The sequence below is a fragment of the Moschus berezovskii genome, chromosome 4 (assembly GCF_049115385.1).
Source record: "Moschus berezovskii isolate FMDL1 chromosome 4, NW_MosBer_1.0, whole genome shotgun sequence".
NCBI classification, from domain to species: Eukaryota; Metazoa; Chordata; class Mammalia; order Artiodactyla; family Moschidae; genus Moschus; species Moschus berezovskii.
The window spans coordinates 8,146,741-8,172,648 of NC_142463.1; the positions used below are offsets into that span (position 1 = coordinate 8,146,741).

The 25,908-nt window shown below is 38.9% G+C and overlaps 1 protein-coding gene across 6 annotated transcripts in view; it reads right to left on the minus strand.

Moving 5' to 3' along the window:
- GIGYF2 (GRB10 interacting GYF protein 2) overlaps positions 1–25,908 on the minus strand; it is a 130,232-nt gene that overhangs the window by 92,263 nt on the left and 12,061 nt on the right. For all 6 annotated transcript variants that reach the window (XM_088835120.1, XM_055403504.2, XM_055403500.2 and 3 more), the window contains 3 exons: positions 11,539–11,622; positions 1,706–1,835; positions 744–839 (listed from right to left, as the gene is read on the minus strand). In XM_088835120.1, coding sequence (XP_088691246.1) covers positions 744–839; positions 1,706–1,835; positions 11,539–11,579 — 267 coding nt within the window. In that variant the 5' untranslated portion in view covers positions 11,580–11,622. The remainder of the gene's footprint in view (positions 1–743; positions 840–1,705; positions 1,836–11,538; positions 11,623–25,908) is intronic.

The window sequence follows — 25,908 nt, forward strand, 5'->3', positions numbered from 1 at the left end:
TCTCCATTTTACTATAATCACTACGGTGGTGGTGGTGGTTTAGTCACTAAGTCGTGTCCAACTCTTGCAACCCCGTGGATTGCAGCCCACCAGGCTCTTCTGTCCATGGGGTGCTCCAGGGAAGAATACTGGAGTGGGCTGCCATTTCCTTCTCCAGGGGATCTTCCCGTCCCAGGGATTAAACCCAGGTCTCCTGCACTGCAGGCAGATTCTTTACCAACTGAGCTATAAGGGAAGCCCAATAATCACCACAGTTCAGAAACTCGATTATTTATCTATGGGCATCATACACTGTAACACAGAATCTGTTACTTTACAGCCCCAAACTCTAACTTTCTCACAATTATCATTTTAAAAAATCTGTGACAGAAAAGCACCATTTTAAGCACACTGTGAGCTGATTATTTACATTTTCCTTTAGTGGTTAAAAACTGGTGAGAATTCAGGTTTAGCAGATTACTTCTGAAAAACAACATGTTTCTGAAAAGAAGGCCCTCTCCCCTGAAAAATACCTTTTTCTCTCTATTCTAACACACGTCCTTATCTCTACATAATACTCAACAGCCTCAAATCTAAAGCAGAATCCAGTCAACTAAGAGGGGCATCCATATGCCAAGAAGAGTAGAAGGAAGCAGACCTGGGGAAGGAGGACACTCCTTAGAGCCTAAGGAGGAACTTCCTATTTTTATGCCTCAGTGGGAAGAAACAAGGGTGGGACCTGAGGCTCAAAGCTACGCACACACCTGTTCTTCTTCCGTGAAGGGCACAAGAGCCAGTGGCAGCAGGGGTTCTTCCTGTAGGATAGGTAGAAATTCTTTATCCAGAAGGTCTGAAGGGATCTGTTTGACCAAACACATGACCATGAGATTAATGCTCTCCCTGCAATTCTAAGAAGCCAAAGCAAGAAAATATTGTTTGGTTTATCTGCTGCTGATTATCAAAGATATGGATTAAAAGCTTATTCAGTCACAATTCATGTTCTGACAGGGTCAAACATTAAAAAGCCCAGTCACTCACCCAGTCCTCCCATCAGACTACCACGCTCAGATTTGATATATAGCACTTACCCTGATATTCCAGAGTGTACATTTAACTCAAACCACAGATGGTAAGAATTTTACAAGCAACTGTGTCTGTTCTTAGCAACAATCATTAAAATTTGATCTTTAATCCATTAATAAAATTAAAAACAAAGTACACTTAAGTACAAAATGTTATTTCTCACTAGTTACAAAACAGAAGTGTACTTTATACTGTTTGAGTTTTGATCATTTATAAGTAACACAAATGAGGTACGATTAAGATTTTCTCCCCACTAAAAATTTTACATTTAACTCAAAAGCAAAGAACAAGAGAAGCACCTGCCCTTTGGGCTCCTAACACCTAACTGGAAAGGAAAATGACAGATGGAATAAAGAGCAAACTTTCTCAGCCATCACAGTGGGATAAAAATAAAGGTTGTGAGGAAATCAGTTAGACAAAACATTAAGTCCTGACCACTCTCCTGCTTCCATGAAGGTTTCTACTTCTGTGATGAAATCTTAGGTTTTTTCAAAACATAAAACGTGCATCATTTAGAAGAGCCTCTGTGACCTACTGCAGGTTTCAACACAGGAAGAAAAGAGAAGAACATAGCTATTTCATATATCAACGCGCAACTGCACATACCCAGAAAGCAATTTTGAACTGTCTCCTACGTTCTTACCTTGTTGTCTTTAAGGAAAAGTGCTAACATTTCTTCTCTCCCATAACGATAGTCTGCTAACTTATACTTCGGCAATGCTGGCGAAAGGGGGGGGGATGTAATACTCCCACCGCTGGACAGAGCTCGGAGCCTGAAACAGTAGACAGAATAGAAAAACAAAGTGTCAAATGTGCTGGCAGTAAGGACTTTTTATTTCCACAAAATGTAATATTTTCATTCTGGTTCTTCAAAAGAACAGAAAGGAAAAGCCATTATCTCAAGGTATCCAAGATGTTAGCTCTAATGCAATCTGCTGTAATAGCTCACTAAGAAAATAGTTCACTGAGTTCACTGACAAATAAGCAGATAACTTCCTTAAGAAGTACTGAGCCATATCCCTGAGAAGTTTAGGCAGTGAGGAGGAGACATCTTTTTCCAAACTATAAAAGTAACATATAATTAAAACAAAAGTGAGACACCACCTTACATACACTGGATTAATAAAAATTAATAACTCTAACAATACCAGCTATTGGCAAGGATGTAAAACAACACAAATTCTCAAGCAGTACTTGTGGAATTAAAAACTAAACAGTCACTTCAAAGAATGATTTTCTAATATTTAACAAAATATTTTTGCTCCCAAGAGAAAATGCAAAATACAGACACCTGTAAAAAAGATGATACTTTTAAATATGCCCACAATATTTCATAATTCACTTTTAATAAAAGAAATTAATGATCAGTGTAGAGAATTTGAAAATGCTGTGGGGAAAAAAGGTGAAGTACAAGGAGAAAAAAAAATAAAAGCCACATTTACTGCTAAGGAAAAAAAGAAAGGTAAAAATATACTTCAAGCTGATAACAGAAATTACCTCGAAGGAAGAAAACTGGGAAAAGGGGAACAAGTTAATTTTATAAGATGTTATTATTTTTAAAAGGAGTTGAACCTCAGCAAAAAATGGCAAGTTTTCCTCCAGGGAAAACTACCATCAGGAGTAACCCAAAGTTCTATAAAGTAATAGATAACAAGGGTAAAAGGGACCAAGGTACTGCAAGTCAGTAGTTTAGCCCAAAAATTCAACAGAAGCACTGAAATATATCCCCAAACTGCTAAGCTATATTGATAACAACAACAAAAAAGAAGGGACCGGTCTACAACTTGCACATTAAAAAGTATAAAGGTCAAGCAGAATAAATATGTGCACAACTATTCAAGAACGGCAGAAAAAGTAGCAGGTACACGGTAAATATACACAATGTGTTTACATGTAGAAAGCATTACCAAGAAAAAAAAAAGGAGTATGCATTAGTACAGTAAGACTAATAGCTTTTTTATTTCACTGTTTCTTTTTACTTATTTTTTAATGTTTTATTATAGACAATTTTGAACATATATAAAGGCATCAAAAAGAAACTCTCCTGTACCCATCAATCCAGTCCCCAGGCCATCCAACTCCTGCTACAGCCCCATCTAACCCTCCTTTAATATTATTCTGAAGGAACTCTTTTGCTTTCAAAATTTTTAAAGGAAATTATTTTCAAGTTTGGAGACAATTCTTTTAAGAAAAGTTATCATTTCATCTGTAAATATTTCAAAATGTTATCTCTAAAAGATATGGATTTTTAAGTCTGACTTTTGCTAACTTTATCCCTGTGACATATTCTCTGCATTTCATGTAAACAGGTGACTGGACGTAGGCTTGGCGAGACTGATGTAGACTGATCAGACTTGGCAAGACTACGTCCACCAGGAGGCACATACTGCCCGGCTGGTTTTGCAAGGCTAAGCAGTCCTTCAGGAGCGAAGCTTAGATCCCCAAATTCACTAGGGTTACAGACTGACTTTATTCTATCATTTCTTCTTTATTTACTAGGTAGAGTAGTTTTACAAAGAGAAAACTTCTCTCTTATACTATCTGGTATTACCTAATAGAATACAGCTCATATAAGAAAACAGCTTTTGTTCTTCCATTTTATTTATTATTTTTCATAATAATGACCTGGTCCACTAACAATCCTCCAACAGTATTCAGTCGTGTCCGACCCTCTTATTTTCATTAACATATTTCATTTCACTGCAATTATTCTTAACAATACTCAAACTGTCTCATCTGCCTAGTGGGAGAGGCTTCAGGTTAGCTCCCAGGTCTTTCTGACCCAACCCTAGTAGTCTTTGAGAGCTTCATGTCTATCTGGTATGTCAAATGTTCCAAAACCAGCTTATTTCTTGCCTCAGATGTAGAATAACCATTTCACCAGAGAGCCTGATTCTCTTCAGTAATAAACAGATTAAGACTACAGTCTGGGTGCTCAAAGTGTTCATTGTTATTGGGTTGGTTTTTTGTTTTCTTACCAATTATTCACGGACTTAAGAGGTCATGGAGTCCAACTCCTATAAGACAGGCTAAACAAGTCAGTAAGAAAACAACATGCCCACAAAGGAGGATCCAACCACTGCTGAAGAACCTGCCAGCACGGTGGCTCACATCACATTCATGAACATTTGGGCTCTTCCCTGAAAATGCGGAATTAATATCCACTGAGAACTGAAGTTGGGAATGTTACATATACTCATTTAAGTTTCACAACCACCCCCAATAGACAGATGACGAAAACAAAGCCAAGGAGTTAAGCCATTTACCCACAATCACAGCCAACAGAACCAAGAGTCAAAAACAAGGTTTTTATGACTAAAAAGATCAAAATCTTTCCAACAGTGAGGTCTCACATTTTTTAAATAGTCATGGTTCAGTCTGCCAAAAATTAATTTTTAAATATACATCTATATAATCAGAAGTCAGTTTAAAATAGCCTATGTACGAGTCAGTATGTTCCCTAAAAGTGTCTACCACTAGAGGGCACATCTAAGCGCTCTTTCATTTTCTGATGGAAAAATCATCCCAGTATCTGCAATTATGTCTCACTATAGGCTTTCCAGCTTACCGTCCAACACCCCTAATTTCTTCATCTGCTCCTCGCAAGGTTTCAAATCCACCCAACAATCCCCAGAGAATGAGATGGTTGGATGGCATCACTGACTCAATGGACATGAGTTCGATAACTCCAGGAAATAGTGAGAACTGGGAAGCCTGGTGTTCTGAGGCCCACGGGGTCACAAAGAGCCAGATACGACTGAGTGACTGAACAGTCCCCAGAGGCTTTCCATGCCTAGGAACTGAACACTTCTTACAGGTACTAGACCTAAAGAGTAACATGATCAGGAATGCATACTTAAAGAGAATCCTCCAGCTACTGTGAAGGCAAGCTCAGTGTAATGCAACCTAGAGAAGACAGTAGCCTGAACCAGAAGAATGGCTGTGCTCCACTTAGTAATCAACAAATCCTGTCCCAAGTCCTCCTTCATCCACATATATGTGGAAAAGCTGAAATATACTTAGATAACATCCTTCCCTAAAAACCCACCAGTGACCTTTACCTCCTCTAGAATCATGCTCCATATAGGCGTCTCTTCTAGAAACTCAATCCTCCCCTATCAGCATTCCACTCATCTCTCAATATATCTAATAGTGATTTGTTTAAAAGTCCTCTAATGCAGCGTCCCTCTCTGGCGATGCAGCACTGGTCATCTTCCTCTTCATTTCAGAGATGTCTTCATCGCCTCTCTTCCCAACCACTTCAAAACCCAGCACAACGTGGCTTCCCCCCACTACTCCACTGCTCTAGGAAAGTTCAACCTCAACACTAGGCCCGAGTGAAATTTCCCTCTCCTGATCATCTTCATCTTCCTGGCCATATGGAGATCTGTTTAACATAGGAGGCCCAGTGCTACTCCCAGGAGTACTAGTAGTCACTGACAGGTAGCAGCAGCTGGGCCTTCCAAAACCACCCCTTCCCAACACCCACAATCCTCACTTGCTAACTGTTGTTCAAATCCAAACTTCAGCTTACAAAAGTAATTTAGAATGGCCATGTAGATGTGTGGAGATGTACAAATCTAAAAGCACTTCTGTGTAAGCTCATGACTCAGTTCCAGGTGAGCACTCTCCCTGACAGAGTAAGGCTTTCTTATTCAACCACTCACAGCCCTGTAGGTCTAACAGACCCCAAACCTACTCCTCAAATCCTCCTTCATCACTGCTACTCCCAAAGGTAAGGATACCACCATCTATTGAGCGAATGGTTAAGAGAATCATCTCCCATACCCAATTATCACATCCTACCAGGTTTTAAGGGCTTCCCTGGTGGCTCAGTGGTAAAGAAACCACCTGCTAATGTAGGAGACAGGGATTCAATTCCTGGGTCAAGAAGATCCCCTGGAGAAGGAAAGGGCAACCCACTCCAGTATTCTTGCTTGGGAAATCCCATGGACAGAGGAGCCTGGCTGGCTACAGGCGATGGAGCCGCTAGAGAGTCGGACACAACTTAGCAACTAAACAGTTTTAAATCCTAAGTCTCTCAAATCATCCTCTGGCCAAGTAACCTTCTATTGTTCACAATTATTACCTCAACTGCTGCAAATGATCTACCCAGTCAAAGTCCAACCTCCATGCTACCAGTTATTTCTTTCAAAAGCAAATTTGAATAAAATGCCCCGATTAACAACTCACTGGCACGCAATGATCAGGTAAAATCAAAAACTTCGTAACATAGAAAGGCTACCTGCAAGCTCTTCTCGCCCACACTTCACAATATAGCCAAGGCAGAATGTCTTGGAATATCCCTCTTAAACCTATAGTTCCCTGTCCACTTGTCTTCACACAGGCTTTCTGCTGTCTGGAATATTTTTCCTAATTGTTTTCACCTGGGACGTCATGGGAACTGCCTGGAAGTAGAGAGGTTAAGTGGAAAGAAAGGAAAAGATGAGAAACAGGAGGAGGGTAGGAGGTCGGAAAGAGGGCCGTAGGAGGGAAAGGAAAGAGTCTAGATCCTGCGTGTTTGGCTACACACAAGTACCCACAAATGTTCACAGAACTAACTGGCTAGTGGAAGGAAAAGTGAATAAATAGTCATACAAATAGAAAACTAGTGAAGGATTTTGGAGACAGTTTGATCCAATTTACAGTTTAAGATTACTCTGGCCGCAGTGGGGACACCAATCAGAAGAAAAGGAGCCAGGAAACATTAGAAGGCCTGTCCTTTAGTTTATATCAGAGATGATGGTGGTTTACACTAGGCTGGAGGCAATGAAGATAGAAATTAATAGGTTCAAGAGGTATTTTGGAGGTAGAATTGACACAGCATTGTGATGGACTAGACACAGGGATACAGAAGTAAAAGAAAATGACCTGGATAACTCCAAGACTTCTGGCTTGAGCTAACGGGCACACTGTGATGCTAAGATGAAATAAATGAGGAAATTTAAAAGGGCAAAATTCATGAGCTCAGTTTTGGAAAACCACAAAGGATGAGAAGCCTGCAGGCATCAAATGAGCAGCTGAACATCCTGCATAAGCACTATACTCCCTTTACAGCGGGCATGTGTGCTACTAAGTCGCTTCAGTCCTGTCAGACTCTTTGCAACCCTGCAGACCACAGCCTGCCAGACTCCTGTCCATGCGATTCTCCAGGCAAGAATACTGGAGTGGGTTGCCATTACATCCTCTGGGGTTCTTCCCCCTCTTATAACACTGACAGCGAAATTACTTAGTGTCAGCTTCCCCACTAAATAAATAATTCAAAAGTAGGTACCATGTCCTTTGTCTTCCCTGGTGGCCCAGATGGTAAAGAATCCACCTGCAATGCAGGAGACCTGGGTTCGATCCCTGGATTGGGAAGGTCCCCTAGAGAAGGGAACGGCTACCCACTTCAGTATTCTAGCCTGGAGAAATCCACGGACAAAGGAGTCTGTCAGGCTACAGTCCATGGGGTCGCAAAGAGTCGGACACAACTGAGCGACTTTCATTTTTTCATGTTCCTTATCCTTGCTGCCTCCTTATCTCCTGACCTAACCCAAGATGTAAAACAGGAGGCCCTTGATAAAATGTTTTCTAAGCAACTCTTAATGTTCTCTTTTAAAATACACCCTAGGATAACAACAAATTCCTTCAGATGGCAGTTATCTTTTTACTCTTTTTGAAAACTGGGACTATTGATGCATTCCATCCTCCAGAACGTCTCTCATTTCCCTCACAACTCCACAAAGATCATGAACAGTAATCTAGAAATCTCAGCTTTGAATTCTCTTGCCCCATGTCCCCACCATAAGACCTGAATCATTCAACGTTTACTAAGTGCCCACGCTAGCTAAACAAAATGGAAGTAGCTCTTTTCTGAGTAAACAGAAATAAACAGACACAGCACGAGGTCATAACTACTTTTACACAGGTCTAAACAAAGTGCTTTGGGAAAAACAAAAGTACCTCATTCTTTGCAAGGGAAGGCCATGGAGATGAGACAGAAGAAACCCCAAAACAGGTTCCTTGGCTCCTACTCCATAAAGCCAGCTAACTGTCTGCAATCGTTTCTTTCCCCTATGATAAATTCCTTTATTATCCAATTTATCTGAATAGATTTTGGATGCTCAAAATAAAAAAATTCAAATACCCAAATAAAGCAGGTTATAATGAATTTGTTTTCCTCCTTTAAAATGTCTTGAAGTACACAATCATTTGCAAAGAAAAAAGAATAGGAGGATACAAACCAAAATATTAACAATGGCTCTTTGGGTGGCAGAATTAAGGGTAATTGAGATCTTTTATTTTTCCTTTCATACTATTGCTCCCTCCAAGGTTTTCTAGAGTGAGTGTGAATTATCTTATTACTAGGACCAACAAAAAAGTCTTTAAAAAGAAGAAACCTACCAGATTTAGCACTAAAAAAGATTTTTTTCTGTAAGGTAGTACTTTGTGTTTTGTCAAGAGTGAAATAAACAGGCAACAGATGGGAATTAAATTCATACAATCCTTCTTGTGGTCAGTCTGTCCATATATCATCCAAAGCCTTAAAAATTAAACTGATTTAAAAATTCCACTTCCAAGATATTATTCCAAAGGAAATCAACAGTAACACAAACAGAACTATTAAAGGATGTATATACATATTGACAATAGCAAAATATTAAAAACGACTTTACTTTCCAACACTTCACTCATGCATTTAATAAATATTTATTGAGTATCTACTACGTGTCAGGCACTGAAGTTACAGCAATGAACAAAGTGTACAAAAATCAACACCAAAGTACTTGCCCTCAAAGGAGCGCACAGTCTAGTGGGGGCTGAAGGATAGTATATAAATAATAAAGAAAATCAGTAAAATATTTGGCATGTTATATTTTTATATAGACTGCGAAGAAAAATTAAACAGGGAAAGGAGGTAGGGAATGGGGGGGGTTGTTATAGATGGTCAAAAAACCTCTAAGATGGTAACATTTGAAGTTAAAACACTTAAAATGACTCTTGTTTTATATATAAAAATGATTCACTCCTTCATTAAGTATATCACACTCGTTTTAAAACTGCCTCCATTAAATCTATCACACTCTTTTTAAAATTGCTTCGGTAATTACGGAATACATTTCTTTATCCTAAATACAAAGATAAGCTAAGCCCTAATGATTCTACCAGATTCTACCAGCTAAGACCTAAAGATTCTATTCAATCTTTTCTACTAGCTTAAAAAATCCATGGTCTGCCCCTACCACAATTTTCTTTGCTCTCTCATCTTCACTACTGTCAAATCAATCTCTTCATTTCACACAACTCTTACCAAATATCGCGTTTTATATCATGATAAAAATGATGTTAGTAAAAAGAATACAGTATCACTAAATGTTTCTGTATGTTTCAGAGTTATACACTGATTCAGTGTAATCCTCCTAAACTATGGTTCTCAAGTTATTCTGGACATAGTTCCTTACCTCAAGTTTCACAATGAATGCGATGGTACATGCAGAAAAAAACACAGCGACAGTCTATTCATACTGCAGCTGTCTAGATCAGGGTTACGTGAGTTACTTAAGTAACTCAGCATATGAGATATATTATGTATATATACGGAGTTTCCCTGGTGGCTCAAATGGTAAGGAATCTGGGTTTGATCCCTGGGTGGGGAAGATCCCCTGGAAGAGGGGATCCAGTATTCTTGCCTGGAGAAAGCCATGGACAGTGGGAAAGCAGCCAGATAATATGGAAACAAATGAGCGTGGCTGTGTTTCAACAAAACTTTACAGTCCCATGGCCATTATTTGTCAACCCATTTAGCACCACGTTAAATGTGTAATGACTCTACAGAAAGCATCAGCAGGAGTGGTTCTTTTCCTTTCGTTTTAGATAAACTACTGACTGGTACTCTCTCTCTCTCTTAACTCTTAATAGAGAGACTTGGAGAAAAAAAAACTTCCTTAAATTAGCTGATGATTTTAACCATGTTTTCACAAAGAAAAGACATGTGAGTGTATAAGTGCAAAAGAGCAGCAGTTACAAATGAAGGCAAAAAACTGGACACAAAATGGTTTACACATTGAGCTGTATGATTTAAAGCCACCTGATAAGACATGAATAAGGTTTTAGCTACAAGAATTGTCATCAAAAAAATTTTTATAATAATGAAAAACTGAGAACAGCCTATATTTGCTACATCTAGAATACTAATTAAATAAATGATGGTACATCCATACAATGCAACCATTTAAGGTAACAGAAAATATTTATTGATAAAAGATTCTTTTGATTTTTTTTAGACAGGTTACAAAACTGAAGGTACAGTATGATCCCATTTTTATGAAAATAAATGTACATTTACACAAATGAGCATACATAAAGCTACCTAGAATGATATACCAACCTATTACAGCAGTTACCATGGATAGTGAAATTACGGTAATTATATCTTCTTATGGATTACTTGTAATTTCTAATTTTTCTAGAAGAATATATTGATTTGGTAATAAAGTTATTTTTAAAATATAAAATAAGAACTAGAACAGGTGATTTAGGTCAACATTTCCAAAATAAACTCTGAGAGCATATAACCTGCATCGGTTCTTAAACTTCAAATGATTTCTCCTCAGTCTCCAAATGGTAGCTACAAGGACCAAGAAAATTAAGGAATTACATATAAAAAGAAATGCATATAATAATGTAAGTTAATAAGAGTCTTCAAACAGGGAATTACTACAGGAAGTCTGGAATATTTATCAAATCACCACCACTGAAACAATCAACGACATTTACACTATTCCTATCATCTACTTTATATACTGCCTCTGATTCAAGGTCTGAATGGGAAAGCAACTATCATTATTCACGCCACTGACGAGGATCTTCAATCACCAACTTTGGGGGAAAGGAAGAAGAGGGGGAAAGAGTCACACTACAGTGTGATGGATCTCAAAATCCCATGAGAATTCCATATTCAGGGTCCAAATATATCTGTAAGAGACTCAAAGGTTGATTAATTGATATTACGGCAAATGCTAACCTGAATCTAGATAGGCTATAGCCAATATAATTCTGGATCACCTATGTAGCCCATCAATAAAACTCAAACAATAATTCAATAAAAACTATTTTTTCCAAATAAGTATGAATAGCACTCACAAAACACTGTAGCAGAAAACATAAATATTAAAATGTTACAATTATATAAAATACTTGCACCTACCTAAGGGTTCAAACACAAAGTAAATAATTTACTAGGATGGTGGGACTATGAGGAGTTTTAAATTCATTATCATTACACAACCAGAACAGGAAGACTTTTTAATAAAGGATAAATGCAGTCTCTAACCAAATATAAATTATTCCTGACTGGCTATATTGTTTTCAACTAGGCACATAAAGCAAAGTCTCTAAAACATGCACATTTTATAAGCCCCCAACATCTGCACAAATACCTTACTACTGAACTAGTCATGCAACTTTTAACAGGATGAGGTTTTGAAAACTCACCATTCAGGCCCAAAGTTCAGTGTCTGCGTTTCCGCTGCCATTCTTTTCCGTATGTTTACAACAGATTTTTATATGCAGAGAAACCTGTTCAAAAGAAAACATCTCCATACAGTTGGTCAAGATCGAATGCAGAATTCCAGCCCAGAAAGTACAGTTAGGGAGCGTGTTTTGCTTATGCTCCTCTCAACCAGTCATCAGAATGAGGTTTTTTTAATGCCTTTTTACAATACAGCAGGCAAAGTAAAATGAATAAACCCACCCTTAATTCCAATCCACCATCTTTTTATGTTTACACAGGAAAAGGAGGCAAAGTCTAAGAGATGCTGGTGAGACAGGTGGTAGCAGACCATGCAGGGCACTGGAGACCAAATGAAGGACTTCTTTTTTTCAGCCTTTAGGCAGTGGGGAAGGAATGAAGGGTAACAGACTTACATTTAATCAATAACTTGTATTACTCGCTTGCAAAGGCTCACCCATCACCATGAAGTACATCCAAGATTCTTAAAATAAAGACCCCTCCTCATCTATCTCACAGCTTCTACCACAACTCTCCCCACTGTTTCCTTAGCACTTCACACTCCAGTGATTCTTTACAAAGTTATCCTGGACCATCAGGTGAAAATAATCCACTAGTCAATTTCACAAGTCATCTTTCAAGAGCAATTTTAAGATATCAGAACTTAAAGTGAAATATCAGACAGGGAAAGACAAATACTGTATATTACTTATATGTGGAATCTTTAACAAGCCAAATTCAGACAGTACAGTGGGGGTTACCAGGGACTGAAGGGTGGGAGACATGGTAAGAAACCGGTCAAAGGTAAAAACTACAGCTTTAAGATTAACAAGTTCTGGGGATCCAGGGTACAGTATGATGATTAAAGCTAATAACACTGTATTATACATATGAAAGTTTCTAAGAGTAGACCTTAAATATTCTCACACACAAAAAAAATAAGAAAAGGTAATTATGTGATGGGAAGGAGACGTATGCTATGGTGATAATCATTTTGCAATATACACTGAAAAATTAATCAAATCAACACATGAACACCTTAAACCAAGACAATGTTATGTCAATCATATCTCAATAAAGCTGAGAAAAAGAATATGAGTTTACAAAACAGAAAATACTATAAATACTGTAAACATATGATAAATATCTGCAAGATTTATCACATCACCGTGATTATTCTTTAAAAGATCTAAAACCAATAAACTACATACTGATCTAACACAGAAAGGGCAAAGTAAAAACGTGCTGACGTCCATCATCAGCTACTTATCTGCCCTCTTCCTGGAAGGTATTTCTGATGGTTGGATGGCATCATGATCTCAATGGACATGAATTTGAGCAAACTCCGGGAGTTAGCAAAGGACAGGGAAGCCTGGCCTACTGCAGTCCATGAGGTCACAAAGAGTCGGACAAGGCTTAGCAAATGAACAACAACAAATGTCAACCACGTGGGTTCCAGGAAGAGTTCCTTATTCTTACTTAACCCTGATTACCTTTCCCTGGCCATATAAGCGTGCACATCAGACTCAAATGATATCAACTTAGTGCCCTCACCACCTCACAAGCAATTGATGATTCCAAAACAACATAAGGCATATGGCTTTTAACTTTAAACTCTCTGAAACTGGAATGCACCTTAATGAGTGCCATGCTACAACTGCTACTGGCCCCAGTGGCAGTAGTATCACAGTTGTCACTGTGTGCACAAGGATAAAACCTGGTCAGAGCTGCTCATTATTGTCATGTTCTCAATTGTGTTGTTCCTAGTAGCTGATTTTAAGGGCTGCTTACAATGGCTTCAAAAAGATTATGCTATAATTCTAAATTGAAACATGTTGTGTATCAAAAAAGAAAGCAAATAAAGCCATTGGATAGTAGTGAAGTAACTCTCCATCACTGGAGGAATCACTGCAAGCGTTTTATAGAACTTGAGAAAGGAAAAAAACCACATAAAAAAGATAAGCTTGTGGTTAGTGAGACTTGATACTGCCCAGTCCACAAGGCCACATGCAGCAGCCCTGAAGTATTAATACTTAAAGGGGAAAAAAATTAAACAGCTTAGAATGTTTTTAAGAACTCCACAAGCACCAAATCGCTGCGTTTCAAAATGACGAAAGAATAATGGAGCACTCTCTTAAGAAATGCTTCATCACCAATACACTCACTACAAAGGTGGGGAGAGCGAGGAGGAAGGAGACTTCTACAATTCTAAGTGCTGCATGATTTAGAAAAGTCATATAATGTGCAGAAGCTGAAGAATATCTAAATAGAAGCTGAAGAATACCTTAACAAATGATTTTACTTCTATTTTCCTTTTAACATATGCACAGAGTATACACTGCCTGATGAAAATCTGTTAGACTTATTTGCTAAATAAGTTTAAAAGAATCTTTTTAAAACTTTAAAATAAAAATTCTAAGTAATTAAAGAACTATGCCGTCAGTTTATTCTCCAGTATGATTTCCTTCTTGGTAATATATAAATCAAGAATCTCACAAGCGATGCATACTAGACTCAATTAAATTATGGTATATCCCTACTGAAATCACTCATCAAGGGAGTGATCATGACCAGACCTCAGGTAAGGTACCCACTGTGAACTAAGACAAGTATGCTCCTTACAAAAGGCAGAGCAACCAGAGAACAAATTGCCAACAACCAATGGATCACACAGAAAGCAAGGGAATTCCAGAAAAACATCTACTTCTGCTTTTCTGACTACACAAAAGCCTTTGACTGTGTGGATTACAACAAACTGTGGAAAATTCTTAAAGAGATAGAAATATCAAACCACTTTACCTGCCTCCTGAGAAACCTGTATGCAGGACACGAAGCAACAGTTAGAACTGGACACGGAACAACAGACTGGTTCCAAATTGAGAAAGCAGTATGGCAAGATGGCATATTGTATACTGCCACCCTGCTTATTTAACTTATACACAGAGTACATCATGTGGAATGCCAGACTGGATGAATCACAAGCTGGAATCACAGCTGCTGGGAGAAATAACAACAACTTCAGATGTTACCACTCTAATGGCAGAAAGCAAAGAGGAACTGAAGATCCCCCTGACGAAGCTGAAAGGGGAGAGTGAAAAAGCTGGCTTAAAATCCAACATTCAAGAAACTAAGATTACAGCATCCGATCATATCACTTCATAGCAGACAGAAGCAGATAAAGTAGAAGCAGTGAAAGATTTTATTTTCTTGGGCTTCAAAATCAATGCAGACAATGACTGCGGCCATGAAATTAAGACACCTGCTCTGTGCAAGGAAAGGTGTGACCAACCTGGACGGCGTATTAAAAAGCAGAGCCATCACTTTGCCAAAAAAAATCCATCCAGTCAAAGCTATGGTTTTTCAGGTAGTCATGTATGGATGTGAGAGTTGGACTATAAAGAAAGCTGAGCACCAAAGAATTGATGTTTTCAAACTGTGGTGTTGGAGAAGACTCTTGAGAGTCCCTTGGACTGCAAGGAGATCAAACCAATCATTCCTAAAGGAAATCAATCCTGAATATTCTTTGGAAGGACTGATGCTGAAGCTGAAACTCCAATACTCTGGCCACCTGACGCTAAGAATTGACTCATTTGAAAAGACCCTGATGTTGGGAAAGATTGAAGGTGGCAGAAGGGAACACAGAGGAAGAGATGGTTGGATGGCATCACCAACTCAATGGACATGAGTTTGAGTAAACTCCAGGAGATGGTGAAGGACAGGGAAGCCTGCCTTGCTGCAGCCCATGGGGTCACAGAATCAGACACGACTGAGCTACTGAACAACAAGCAGTGGGTGGTTTAGTTGCTAAATCGTGTCCAAGTCTTTGTGACCCCAAGAATGGCAGCCCACCAGGCTCCTATCCACAGGATTTCCCAGGCAAGAATTCTGGAGTGGGTTGCCATTTTCTTCTCCAGGGGATCCTGGACCTACTTGGCTAACAAATTGACGTGTAGAGACTACAACTGTAAGATTTTGTTGTAATATGAAACATCCTGAAGGAGTGTTTTTTATCACCATTTTAAGCCCCATCTAGTCAATTGTTTTATATTCAAACCCCTATGGGACTTTGACCATTGGAAAACAGCTCTGAATTAATAACGCAAGTCAAGACTTGAACCAGACTGAATTTACGAAGCAAGTGAATCTTAATTAAAAACTGAATTATTTGTGATACTTGTGAAAATACTAAAATCATTCTTAAGAGATTTAATATGCTTTTACCCTTTAAATTACTACTACAAGGCTACACAGGTCCTGCAAACACAAACTCCAGGAGTGTCATTACCACAAAGGATGCAAACGGAGCCCCTAGAGGCTGTGCTGTACAGGCAGTGGTCATGAGTTACAGAAGCCCTGGATTCAAGAAACACCTGAAGAACATCAACCAAGGAAATCCTTTTCCTGTCTTCTGTCATTCATTCCACCTAAAAACTTTCAGGAAGAGTCAAAATACCATACAGCAGAAACACTGAAAGCTCAGAAGTTTCTTTAATGCCTTGAGCTGGGAGCCTCACTACCATTTATAATGTGGGTTTCCATAAGATTATGCCCTTTGGTAGTCTTCTGGAGAACTTTTATGAACCTAAGACAGTAATCCAAGCAATTTAATTATCAACTGAAGAGACCTACATTACTCAGAATGGTGTTCTGCTCATTTTCCTTTATGAATTAAAGCAGGAAATCTAAAAGTTATGACTGTTAAATCTAATTTAAGGTACTATAGCTTCTAATTCTGAATCCCCCACCCCAGATTGCTCCTTCCAAATCAAATTAAATGAGCCCAGTTCTAATAGATTCATTTCTATGTACTGGATTGTCTGACATGATGTCTCTAAATTATAAATTATTTGGAATAGAAAGTGGGACTTATTTCTCAATTGCCACTTCTAAGTATGCAGTGAAGTATCAAAATGAGTATAAGCTTTGCCGCCATTTAAATCCCACCAAGCTACATGTTGTCAACTCAGACCCCCAGGAGACTCGTGATCATTAGAAAACAGCTGAACCAACTCTGTAGGCTGTGCCCCCACCATGCTCTTCTGCCTCTTTAGATAGTCTTCTTCTTGAAACTGTTTCCTCCCTTGTCTTCCGTGACCAGTCCTTTACAGATACACTTTCCCCATCTTTACCCCTTTCCAATTTAGTTACCATTCCCCAAGTTACTCCCCTAACTTCCCTCAGTGTACCCATGGGTTCTTTAACTATAAATTCTGTTTAGATATTGTCTTGAATCTTATTTACAATGGCGCTCTCCACTAGTACTTCAGGTAGAACTCTGCTGACTAAATCATGGGGAATTTAAAATAGGGGCAGTAAAGAATCTGCCTGCAGTGTGGCAGGCCCGGGTTCAACCCCTGGGTCAGGAAGATTCCTGGAGAAGGAAATGGCTACCCACACGAGTATTCTTGCCTGAAGCATTCCAAGGACAGAAGAGCCTGGTGGGCTACAGTCCATGGAGTCACAAAGAGTCGGACACAACTGAGCAACTAACATTTTCATTTTCACCTTGATATAGCACATGCAAGAAGTGAGGGTGTTATTACAGCAAGGGCAATGAAAATTCTCCCACAAATTCCACCCCTTCTGTGAATTACAGATTTTTTTTCTCCCATGACCTATGTGGCATTTCCAGCAGCCTGCTCCTCTTGGATATCTGTCTAATCAACAACTAATCAAGGTATCACTATTTTGGGGCTTTCCAGGTGGCACAAGTGGTAAAGAACCCTCCTGCCAATGCAGGAGACCAAGACATAGGTTTGATCCCTGGGTGAGGAAGATCCCCTGGACGAGGGCATGACAACCCACAGCAGTATTCTTGCCTGGAGAATACCATGGACAGAGAAGCCTGGCAGGCTACAGTCCGTAGGGTTGCAAAGAGCTGGATACGACTGAGTGACTAACACACCACTGTTTTCAGTTTACTAGTCAGTCAGGCTCAAAAGCCTAGAATCATCTGAAGCTCTCTCCTCTTCTCTGTCCCTCATATGTAATCACTTTGCCTGAAATTTGGTCAACCTCCCTTCAAGATTCCACCTGCATTCTTTCATTACAGCCAAACTTTTGTTAACCCATGTCTGGATTACTACAATAAAATTTCTAATCTGCTTTCCTGACTCAGCTCTGATTACATCCAACAAGATCAATCTTTCTAAACCCTTTGTGTATGGTCAAAACTCCTCATATTTTCAGGCTTCCATCAATCTGACAATCTATACCTTCTCAACTCAACCTTCCACTGTTTCACCTCCAAACTCAAAGCCAAATGATAACTTTCAACTCTCTATTGCATTCTCCTTCTTCTGTGGTTCAGGCTTGCCACTCCCTTACCCTAGAAGGCCCACCCTCACCTCCTCCTTCCTTTACAGTGGCTTATACAAAACCAAGGATACATTCAAATAAACACTCCATAAAATAGTTCCCAAAGGACAAGAAGGAACATCTGACCAAAGGATGCAAAAACGGAATGGAATCTGTATAGCATGCAATACTGGGGGTGGGGTGCTTTTTGAAACTGTAGAAAACCTTGAAAGGAAAGAAAAAATGGAAAAGAAATTTGGGAGGAAGGACACACCATTTTAGACAAAACAAACGTGAGGAGCCATCCTAAATAACTTAATATACATGTACATCTTGAACTCCAGTGTGGAGTCATAATGAGAGACAGAGACTTGGAAGCAAATCTATAGACTCGTATCCAAATGTTGCATAAAACTATCCCAAAGAAGAGGTCAAGAAGGGACAAGACAAAGTCTCACCATACACCACGCACGAGGATACAGGAAGGAAAAAAAGACCATGCGGTTAGGTATCTTTAGCCCTAACCTTTCTGAAGTCAAATTCACTGACTCTAGCTTCTTCCACATCCACTTTATCTAAAGCAGAAAGGAAAAACAACTAGGTTCTTTGGGGAGATTATCTGATTATCCATTAGCTCAATAAGGCTAAAAATTAAAGTGCAGTTTGAAAAAGCATGGTCGTATCACAGAAGTCTTTGTATTTTACGTCTCAAGAGCAATGGAAGGCTATGAAAAGATTTGGGCCAGAAAGTGTCCACAATGAAATTCACACTTTAGAAAGATCATTCAGTATACCAGGAGGAAATAAATCAGCAAGAGTTAAAAGAAAGGAGAGGTATCAGTAACCCAACAGACAGCATGGATCTACATACCAGGAGAGAAGAGAGAGAAGTGACAATAACCATACTCACTGATATGAAAAAAATGTCAACAATATATTAAGTGTTCAAGACAGGTTAATGGATACAGAGGATATAACTACAATCAACACATCTTAAAATTCATTCTTAGTGGGTATTTACATATGCCCCCAGGTGTAATATTTACTTCCGAATGGTGAAATTGTGAGTAATTCTTTTCCTGCTGCTGCTGCTGCTACATCACTTCAGTTGTGTCCGACTCTGTGTGACCCCATAGACGGCAGCCCACCAGGCTCCCCCATCCCTGGGATTCTCCAGGCAAGAACACTGGAGTGGGTTGCCATTTCCTTCTCCAATGTGTGAAAGTGAAAAGTTAAAGTGAAGTTGCTCAGTCGTGTCTGACCCCTAGTGACCCCACAGACTGCAGCCTACGAGGCTCTGTCCTAGTAAGTCACTAATTTGTGTTTAAAATAAAGAAAACACTGGCCCAAATATATATATATATATATATATTAATAGAAGGATTCAGAAGTCTCAAATATTGAAGTCAAAAAAGAGACAGACTGGAAAGTCTTCACTGGCTTCCATAATGAAGTCCCTGGTGACTTGAAGAGTGCAATTAAAGAAGCATGGTGAGCACAGTGAGAGTTCAGAGGTTGGGAGGTGAGAAAGGGAAGACTACGAACGCAGTCGACTTCTTCTAGAATCTTAGCTGTGAAAAAACAAAGAGAAATGAAGCAGAATAGAAAGAAAATTTCCACTTTAGAGGAAAATATCCTAAAGGAAAAGTACTAGTACAATCAAAAAGTGAAGAAACAATTTAGCAAAAATACAATGGAAGTGCAGCTGTGAGAAGGCAGGCTGGACAGGACTTCAAAGAACAAATGGGGAAAAAAAAACGCTATGCCTATCCACATGTGACAAGAGCAAAGTATGTTCAAATGACTGAAGACATCTGCAAGCTTTTCGTGGGGGAATAGCAAGTTGCGGGAAATTCACACTCGATGGCCTCAATTTTCTCAGATAAGTAGGCAAATGACAACAGGTGACAGGGTAAGGTTTGAGAAGAATGCAGAAATGGTAGCTGCTGTGATCTACAATAGTAATTGTTTTTTTATAAAATAAAATTTAGGAATAATTTTTAATGTATCCCTGGAGAAGGAAACAGGAACCCACTCCAGTATTAACCCCTGGAGAATTCCATGGACAGAAGAGCCAGGCAGGCTATACAGTTCACAGGGTCACACAGAGACGGACACAACTGAAGCGACTTAGCACACAGTTAGTACACATGAATTTATACAAATGTTACAAAGATATTACAGATAATTCCATCAGTTTCCCCTAACACAAACAACTTACATTACCACAGTGTACGTGTCATGACTAAGACACCAACATTGGTACAACACTAGTAACTATACTCAGACTTAACCAGTTTTTCCAACAATGTCCTTATTCTGTTCCAGCATCTAATCCAGGACACCACACTGCAGTTACCTACAGAAGTTCTGAAGGCCCAATCAAGATGGAGATGGCACCTACCTGCATGGTCGTGGGCTTCCTTCTCCAACTTCGCCTGAGACAGAGCTGACGACATGACTGAATCTGGCTTAGGGTTTTGCCACCACAATAAACGGAAGAGTAAAAAGGCAAAGGGAAGGCACTGGCAAAAGCGTGACTGCGGCACAATGAGGAAGAAAGAAACAAGAGTTTACAAATCCGAGATGCTGGTGATGTCAAAAAGCAGGCATGGTAGAGACAAAAATGAAAGCACGAGAAGAATAAGAGGCGCGAGGTAAGTCATGGAATCAGGAGCCTGGCAAGACTGGATGGGTCACCCCATGGACTCTGAAGTAACCTCAGGAAAATGGCAGAGAGAAGAAAGACGAAAACGAAGGATGATGCCTCAGGGTCCAGATCTGATGATAATAAGGGGAAGAGACCGTTGTACTGTCAGACAGCATGAATGTCAGAGGAAAAGAGACCATGCACAAAGCAGGAGGAACAATCACTGAAGTGATTATAATCTACCACCTAAACCAGAAAATGTCTGTGTAAGGCATTAATAACTAGAGACAACAGAAGCATTTCGGGTTTAATGGTCCTCTGACTAAAGAAACAGAACTGGCACGTGAATGGAAGAGGATGAAGATCCTGATGCTGCCTGCTGATGCACCTACCACTGGGCAGGAAAACACCAGTGAGAGAACCTCAGAGGGATAAAGGGAAGGTAAAATGTCAAATTATCAGGGCAAGACGGGCCTCAGTAACCCTAATGACACTGAAAAACATCCTGTGAGAAGTTTAACACACGGAGAAGTAATAAGGCCTCCCTCCCTCCCTCCGGCCCCTCCTCTCCTTTCGCTACTCCAATTCTAGGGATAAGGACCTCAGAGAAAGGGCTACCCTCGAATTTTAAACACAGCTGACTTAAAAATAGCCGAGAGGCCATTTCTATATAACCGCTATTTCAGACCTTGCCCATTATTCAAAATTCCTTATAAGTGAATTCAAGTAATATATTTATTTTGCAGTTAATACCAGAAAGTTGACAGTCATCCTACACCTGACAAAGAATTTAATCTGGCCTTTTTGTCAACTTCTTAAAGACACTAAATCAGCCCTCGCTAGCACTAATTACTAGTATATAATTATTTTTCTTTTTTTCTATATATTTTTCTAGCTTTCCTGAACTTTCTCAACTCCTCTTTGGGACCTCATCTATCACTCTCTGTGTGTGCAAATATATGCTCAATGGTGAACAGAGAAGAAATCAACATAGCTCTTTTATATTGTTGGGTCTGCAACAAAGAAAAGAGAGACCCTGGCCTCTCAGCTCTTAAGTTTACCATTTTCTCACTACCTGGCACAGTGCTGAGTAGCCAGATGACTTCTGGGCACACACGATCACTATCAACATGAGGAAGCTACAGTTCTACATACTAAGTTCTGTCTGGACAAAGACAAATCAGAAGCCAACGCAGAATCAAAACCTGGCACAATGACTCGTGTTCTACTCTTAAAGTGTTCCCCAATACTGCTTCCCAGGAGAAGTCTTGATATATTGATTAGCTACCACTATGCTACTAACATACCAAAACACACGCTCCTTTGAAAACCCCTGAATCTTTCTTTAAAAAATTATCTAATACTGCATATCTCCAGTATCAATGTAAAAATTGCCCAGAAAAAACCTATGGCAAACCTGGGATGAAGTTCAGCCAGTACTACGCAGAGTCTGTCAAAAGACTAACACAGAATAAACACCAAGAACCTGAATCTGCCTCCATCTTCCCCACCTTTCCTTTCCCAAAAGCAGAAAAAAGAACTACTCCCCTAGCACTCTAGATGTACCAAATAATTAATTAGCTGTGTGCCTACTCCAGCAACCAGCTATTCGTATCTTAGCCAGACCTGGATTAACACAAGATTAATAACTCCACTTCTGCAAATTAGTTCAACCACTTCAAAAGACAGTTTAGCAGTTATCTATTACATCTAAATAATACACCTATCTGGCGACCCCACAATCCACTGCTAGGCATACACTCAAGGACAATTTCTACCCAGAGATGAGCATAAAATATGCCCAGTAGCTTTATTCAGACCTGACACGTGGCTATCATGTTTACCAACACAAATGTCCATCAACAGGTGAATGAATAAGCAAATAAACGGGAGTTTCAAGGCTGGTGAAGACGTGGGAAGGATGGCGCAAAGCACTCTGATGCACCCTTTCCCACACACCTTGACCTATGCATCCCTGCCACTAGGCTGTTACTTAGGTAACACCACTAATAATGAGACCAACCGGCACCACGTGCCTCCAGATGAGATACGCTGACGAGGACACAGTATCACTAACGTTATATTCCTGACAAAAATGCATAAACTGAAATTAATTCTGAAAAAAATCAGGTAAATCCAAAATGACAGCACAAAATCAACCTACCATAGTCACCAAAAATACCAATGTCATGAAAGACAAAGGCTGAAGAACCATCCCAGATTAAGGGAGACTAAAGAGACATAAAAACTAAGTTTAAGTATGATTCTTAATTCCATCCTGAACCAGCAAAAAAAAAATGCTATAAGATACATTAAAGAGATAATTAGAACAATTTGAATAGGCAATATGGATTAGACAACAGTATTATACCAATGTTAGACTTTTCTAAGGTTTTGAAATTTTTACTGTGATTATGTAGAGGAATGTTCTCATTCTTAGGAAATAACACTGAAATGTCTGGAGGAAAAGGAGCATGAGGTCTGTAACAGACTCTCAAATGGAACAGAAAAAAAACTACAAAAATTTAAAATTATATTAAAATTATATATATCTGCATATATGGAGAAAGAAAAAAGAAAATTAGAGGTAAAGCAAATATGCTGTTTAGTCCGTAAGTCATGTATGACTCCTTGTGACCCCATGAACTGCAGTATGCCAAGCTTCCCTTTCCTTCACCATCTCTTTGAGCTTGCTCAAACTCATGTCCATCGGGTTGGTGATGCCATCCAACCATCTCATCCCCTGTCGTCCCCTTCTCCTCTTGCTTTGAATCGTTCCCAGCATCAGGGTCTTTTCCAATGAATCAGTTCTTCGCATCAGGTGGCCAAAGTATTGGTGCTTCAACCTCAGCATCAGTCCTTTCAATGAATATTCAGAGCTGATTTCCTTCAGGATTGACTGGTTTGATCTTGCTGTCCAAGGGACTCTCAAGAGTCTTCTTCAGCACCACAATCCAAAAGCATCAATTCTTTGGTGCTCAGACTTCTGTACAGTCCATCTCTCACATCCATACATATGAAATAACTATAGCTTGACTAGATGGAATTTTGTCGGCAAAGTAATGTTTGCTTTTTAATACAATATCTAGGTTTGTCATAGCTTTTCTTCCAAGGAGCAAGCATTTTTTTAATTTCATGGCTGTAGTAACGGTCTGTAGTGATTCTAGAGCCCAAGAAAATAAAGTCTGTCACTGTTTCTATTGTTTCCCCCGCTATTTGCCATGAAGTGATGAGACCAGATGTCAGGATCTTCGTTTTTTTGAATGTTGAGTTTTAAGTCAGCTTTTTCACTCTCCTCTTTCACCTTCATCAGGAGGCTCTTTATTTAGTTCCTGTTCGCTTTCTACCGTTAGGGTGGTATCATCTGCACGTCTGAGGTTGCTGATCCAGCTTGTGATTCATCCAGCCCAGCATTTCTCATGATATACTCTGCATATAAGTAAATAAGCAGAGTGACAATACACAGCCTTGACGTACTCCTTTCCCAGTTTTAAATTAGTCCATTGTTACATGCCCGGTTCTAACTGTTGCTTCTTGACCTGAATACAGGTTTCTCAGGAGGCAGGTAAGGTAGCTTGGTATTCCCATCTCTACAAGAATTTTAAAGTTTTATTATCAGGAAATGTTAAAAATGGTGACCAAACTGGGTGAAGGGCATATGAAAGTTTAAGTAATTTTTTGCAACTTTTCTGTACTTCTGTTTGAAATTATTTCAAAATAAAGTTTTTTTAATTGTACATATTTACACAACAAAATACTAAGGAAGAAGAAATTAATTGATACCTGCAACAATATTGCATGACTGTGTCCAGCAAAAGGAGCCAGCCACCAAAGAATATATACTGTAACATTCCTTTTATGATGTTCAACAGGTAAAATAATCAATTCTGACAGATGTCTGAACTCTGTTCACCATGGAAACAGGGACTACTTACTGAGAAGGAGAAGAGGACATTTTTTGGAGTGCCAGAAATGCTCACTATCTTGATTTAGCTGGTGACTACAGAACTCATACATTATGTAAAAAATTTTCCAACTATACACTTCAGATTTGTGCACATATTTACTATATTTTATACCTCAATTTTAAAAAGGTTACAATAAACCAAAAATGGTTTAGCTAAGGGGGGAAAACAGTACAAGTAAAAATATTTTAATGGACTGAAGCAAAACTATTTTAAAGGCAAATCTTCTGATAATACTAAATTAACTCCCTACTTAAATTTCTATCATTAAAAAGACCTTATACCACTATCTTGATAACATAATCTATAAATATATCAACTTTTAAGACTGTAAACAAGTCCACATTCAAAAGAAGCAAGACTCAGGCACTAGGCTAAAATAATTCATTTTTTCAAATTTTAGAAAAGAGCTAAGTAAAAAAATGAGAAGGTTCAAACATGAGAGAGGAACCACACTTACCACATCACTTGTAATTATAAAAGACTGAAAACAATCTCATAAAAAGCAGCACATTCCCTCAACATAATACAGGTACAATAACGCTGGCATACACAGTCTAACTATACACACAGTCATCCCTCAGTACTGAGGGGGACTGGGCCCAAGACCCTATACGACACCAAAACTCAAGAGACGCACAAATCCTCTACACTCTGCCCTCCACATCAAAGAACATGGAACCCATGGATACAGAGGGCCAACTGTCTTAAAAAAGAGAACAGACAAAGACATGCTCATGAGGTGGGATTAATAATTGTTTTTCTGTTTTCATGATTTGCAGAAATATTCTTCAATTACTTTTACAGCAAAGTACATTTTACTCCCACAGAAAGTGTCTGCCTTGCCTGTTTGAAATACTTTTACAATCCCAACATAAATGTCAAAGAAAGTTCATTTCTTTTCAACATTAACTCCTTTTAAAAAATAACTTTAAGGTACAAAAATAAAAGGAAAAATTCACCTATTAGAGCAAAAAACACATTTTCCTTCTGCACCCACCTGTATGACAATATCAACTCTCTTCATTTTTAAACATGCAAACTTTTAAAAATAATTCTTAAAATATGATCTGTTAACACATTTACTAATGACAAAAATTCATGAAGCAAAATTAGGCCTCGCTACTAAACATTTATGCTATAGAACAAACGACTCCTTCCCCACCTCCCCAGGAAATCATCGTAAGCCAAAACCGTCTACACCTCTCTGTATCACACACTACTATATGAAATTTCACAAAAATACTACTAATTTCTACGCTAACTATACTTTTTTATGATATATCTTCAAAAATACTATAGATGCTCTGTTGGCTTCTCTCATCATAAGAACTTAAATTTCAATTTAAGCACGAAATGAACACTGCAATCCAGCACGATCTGAATCACTATCCACTGCCATGAAACTAAGGTCAGTCACCTTTATTCCTAACAGCTCCAAA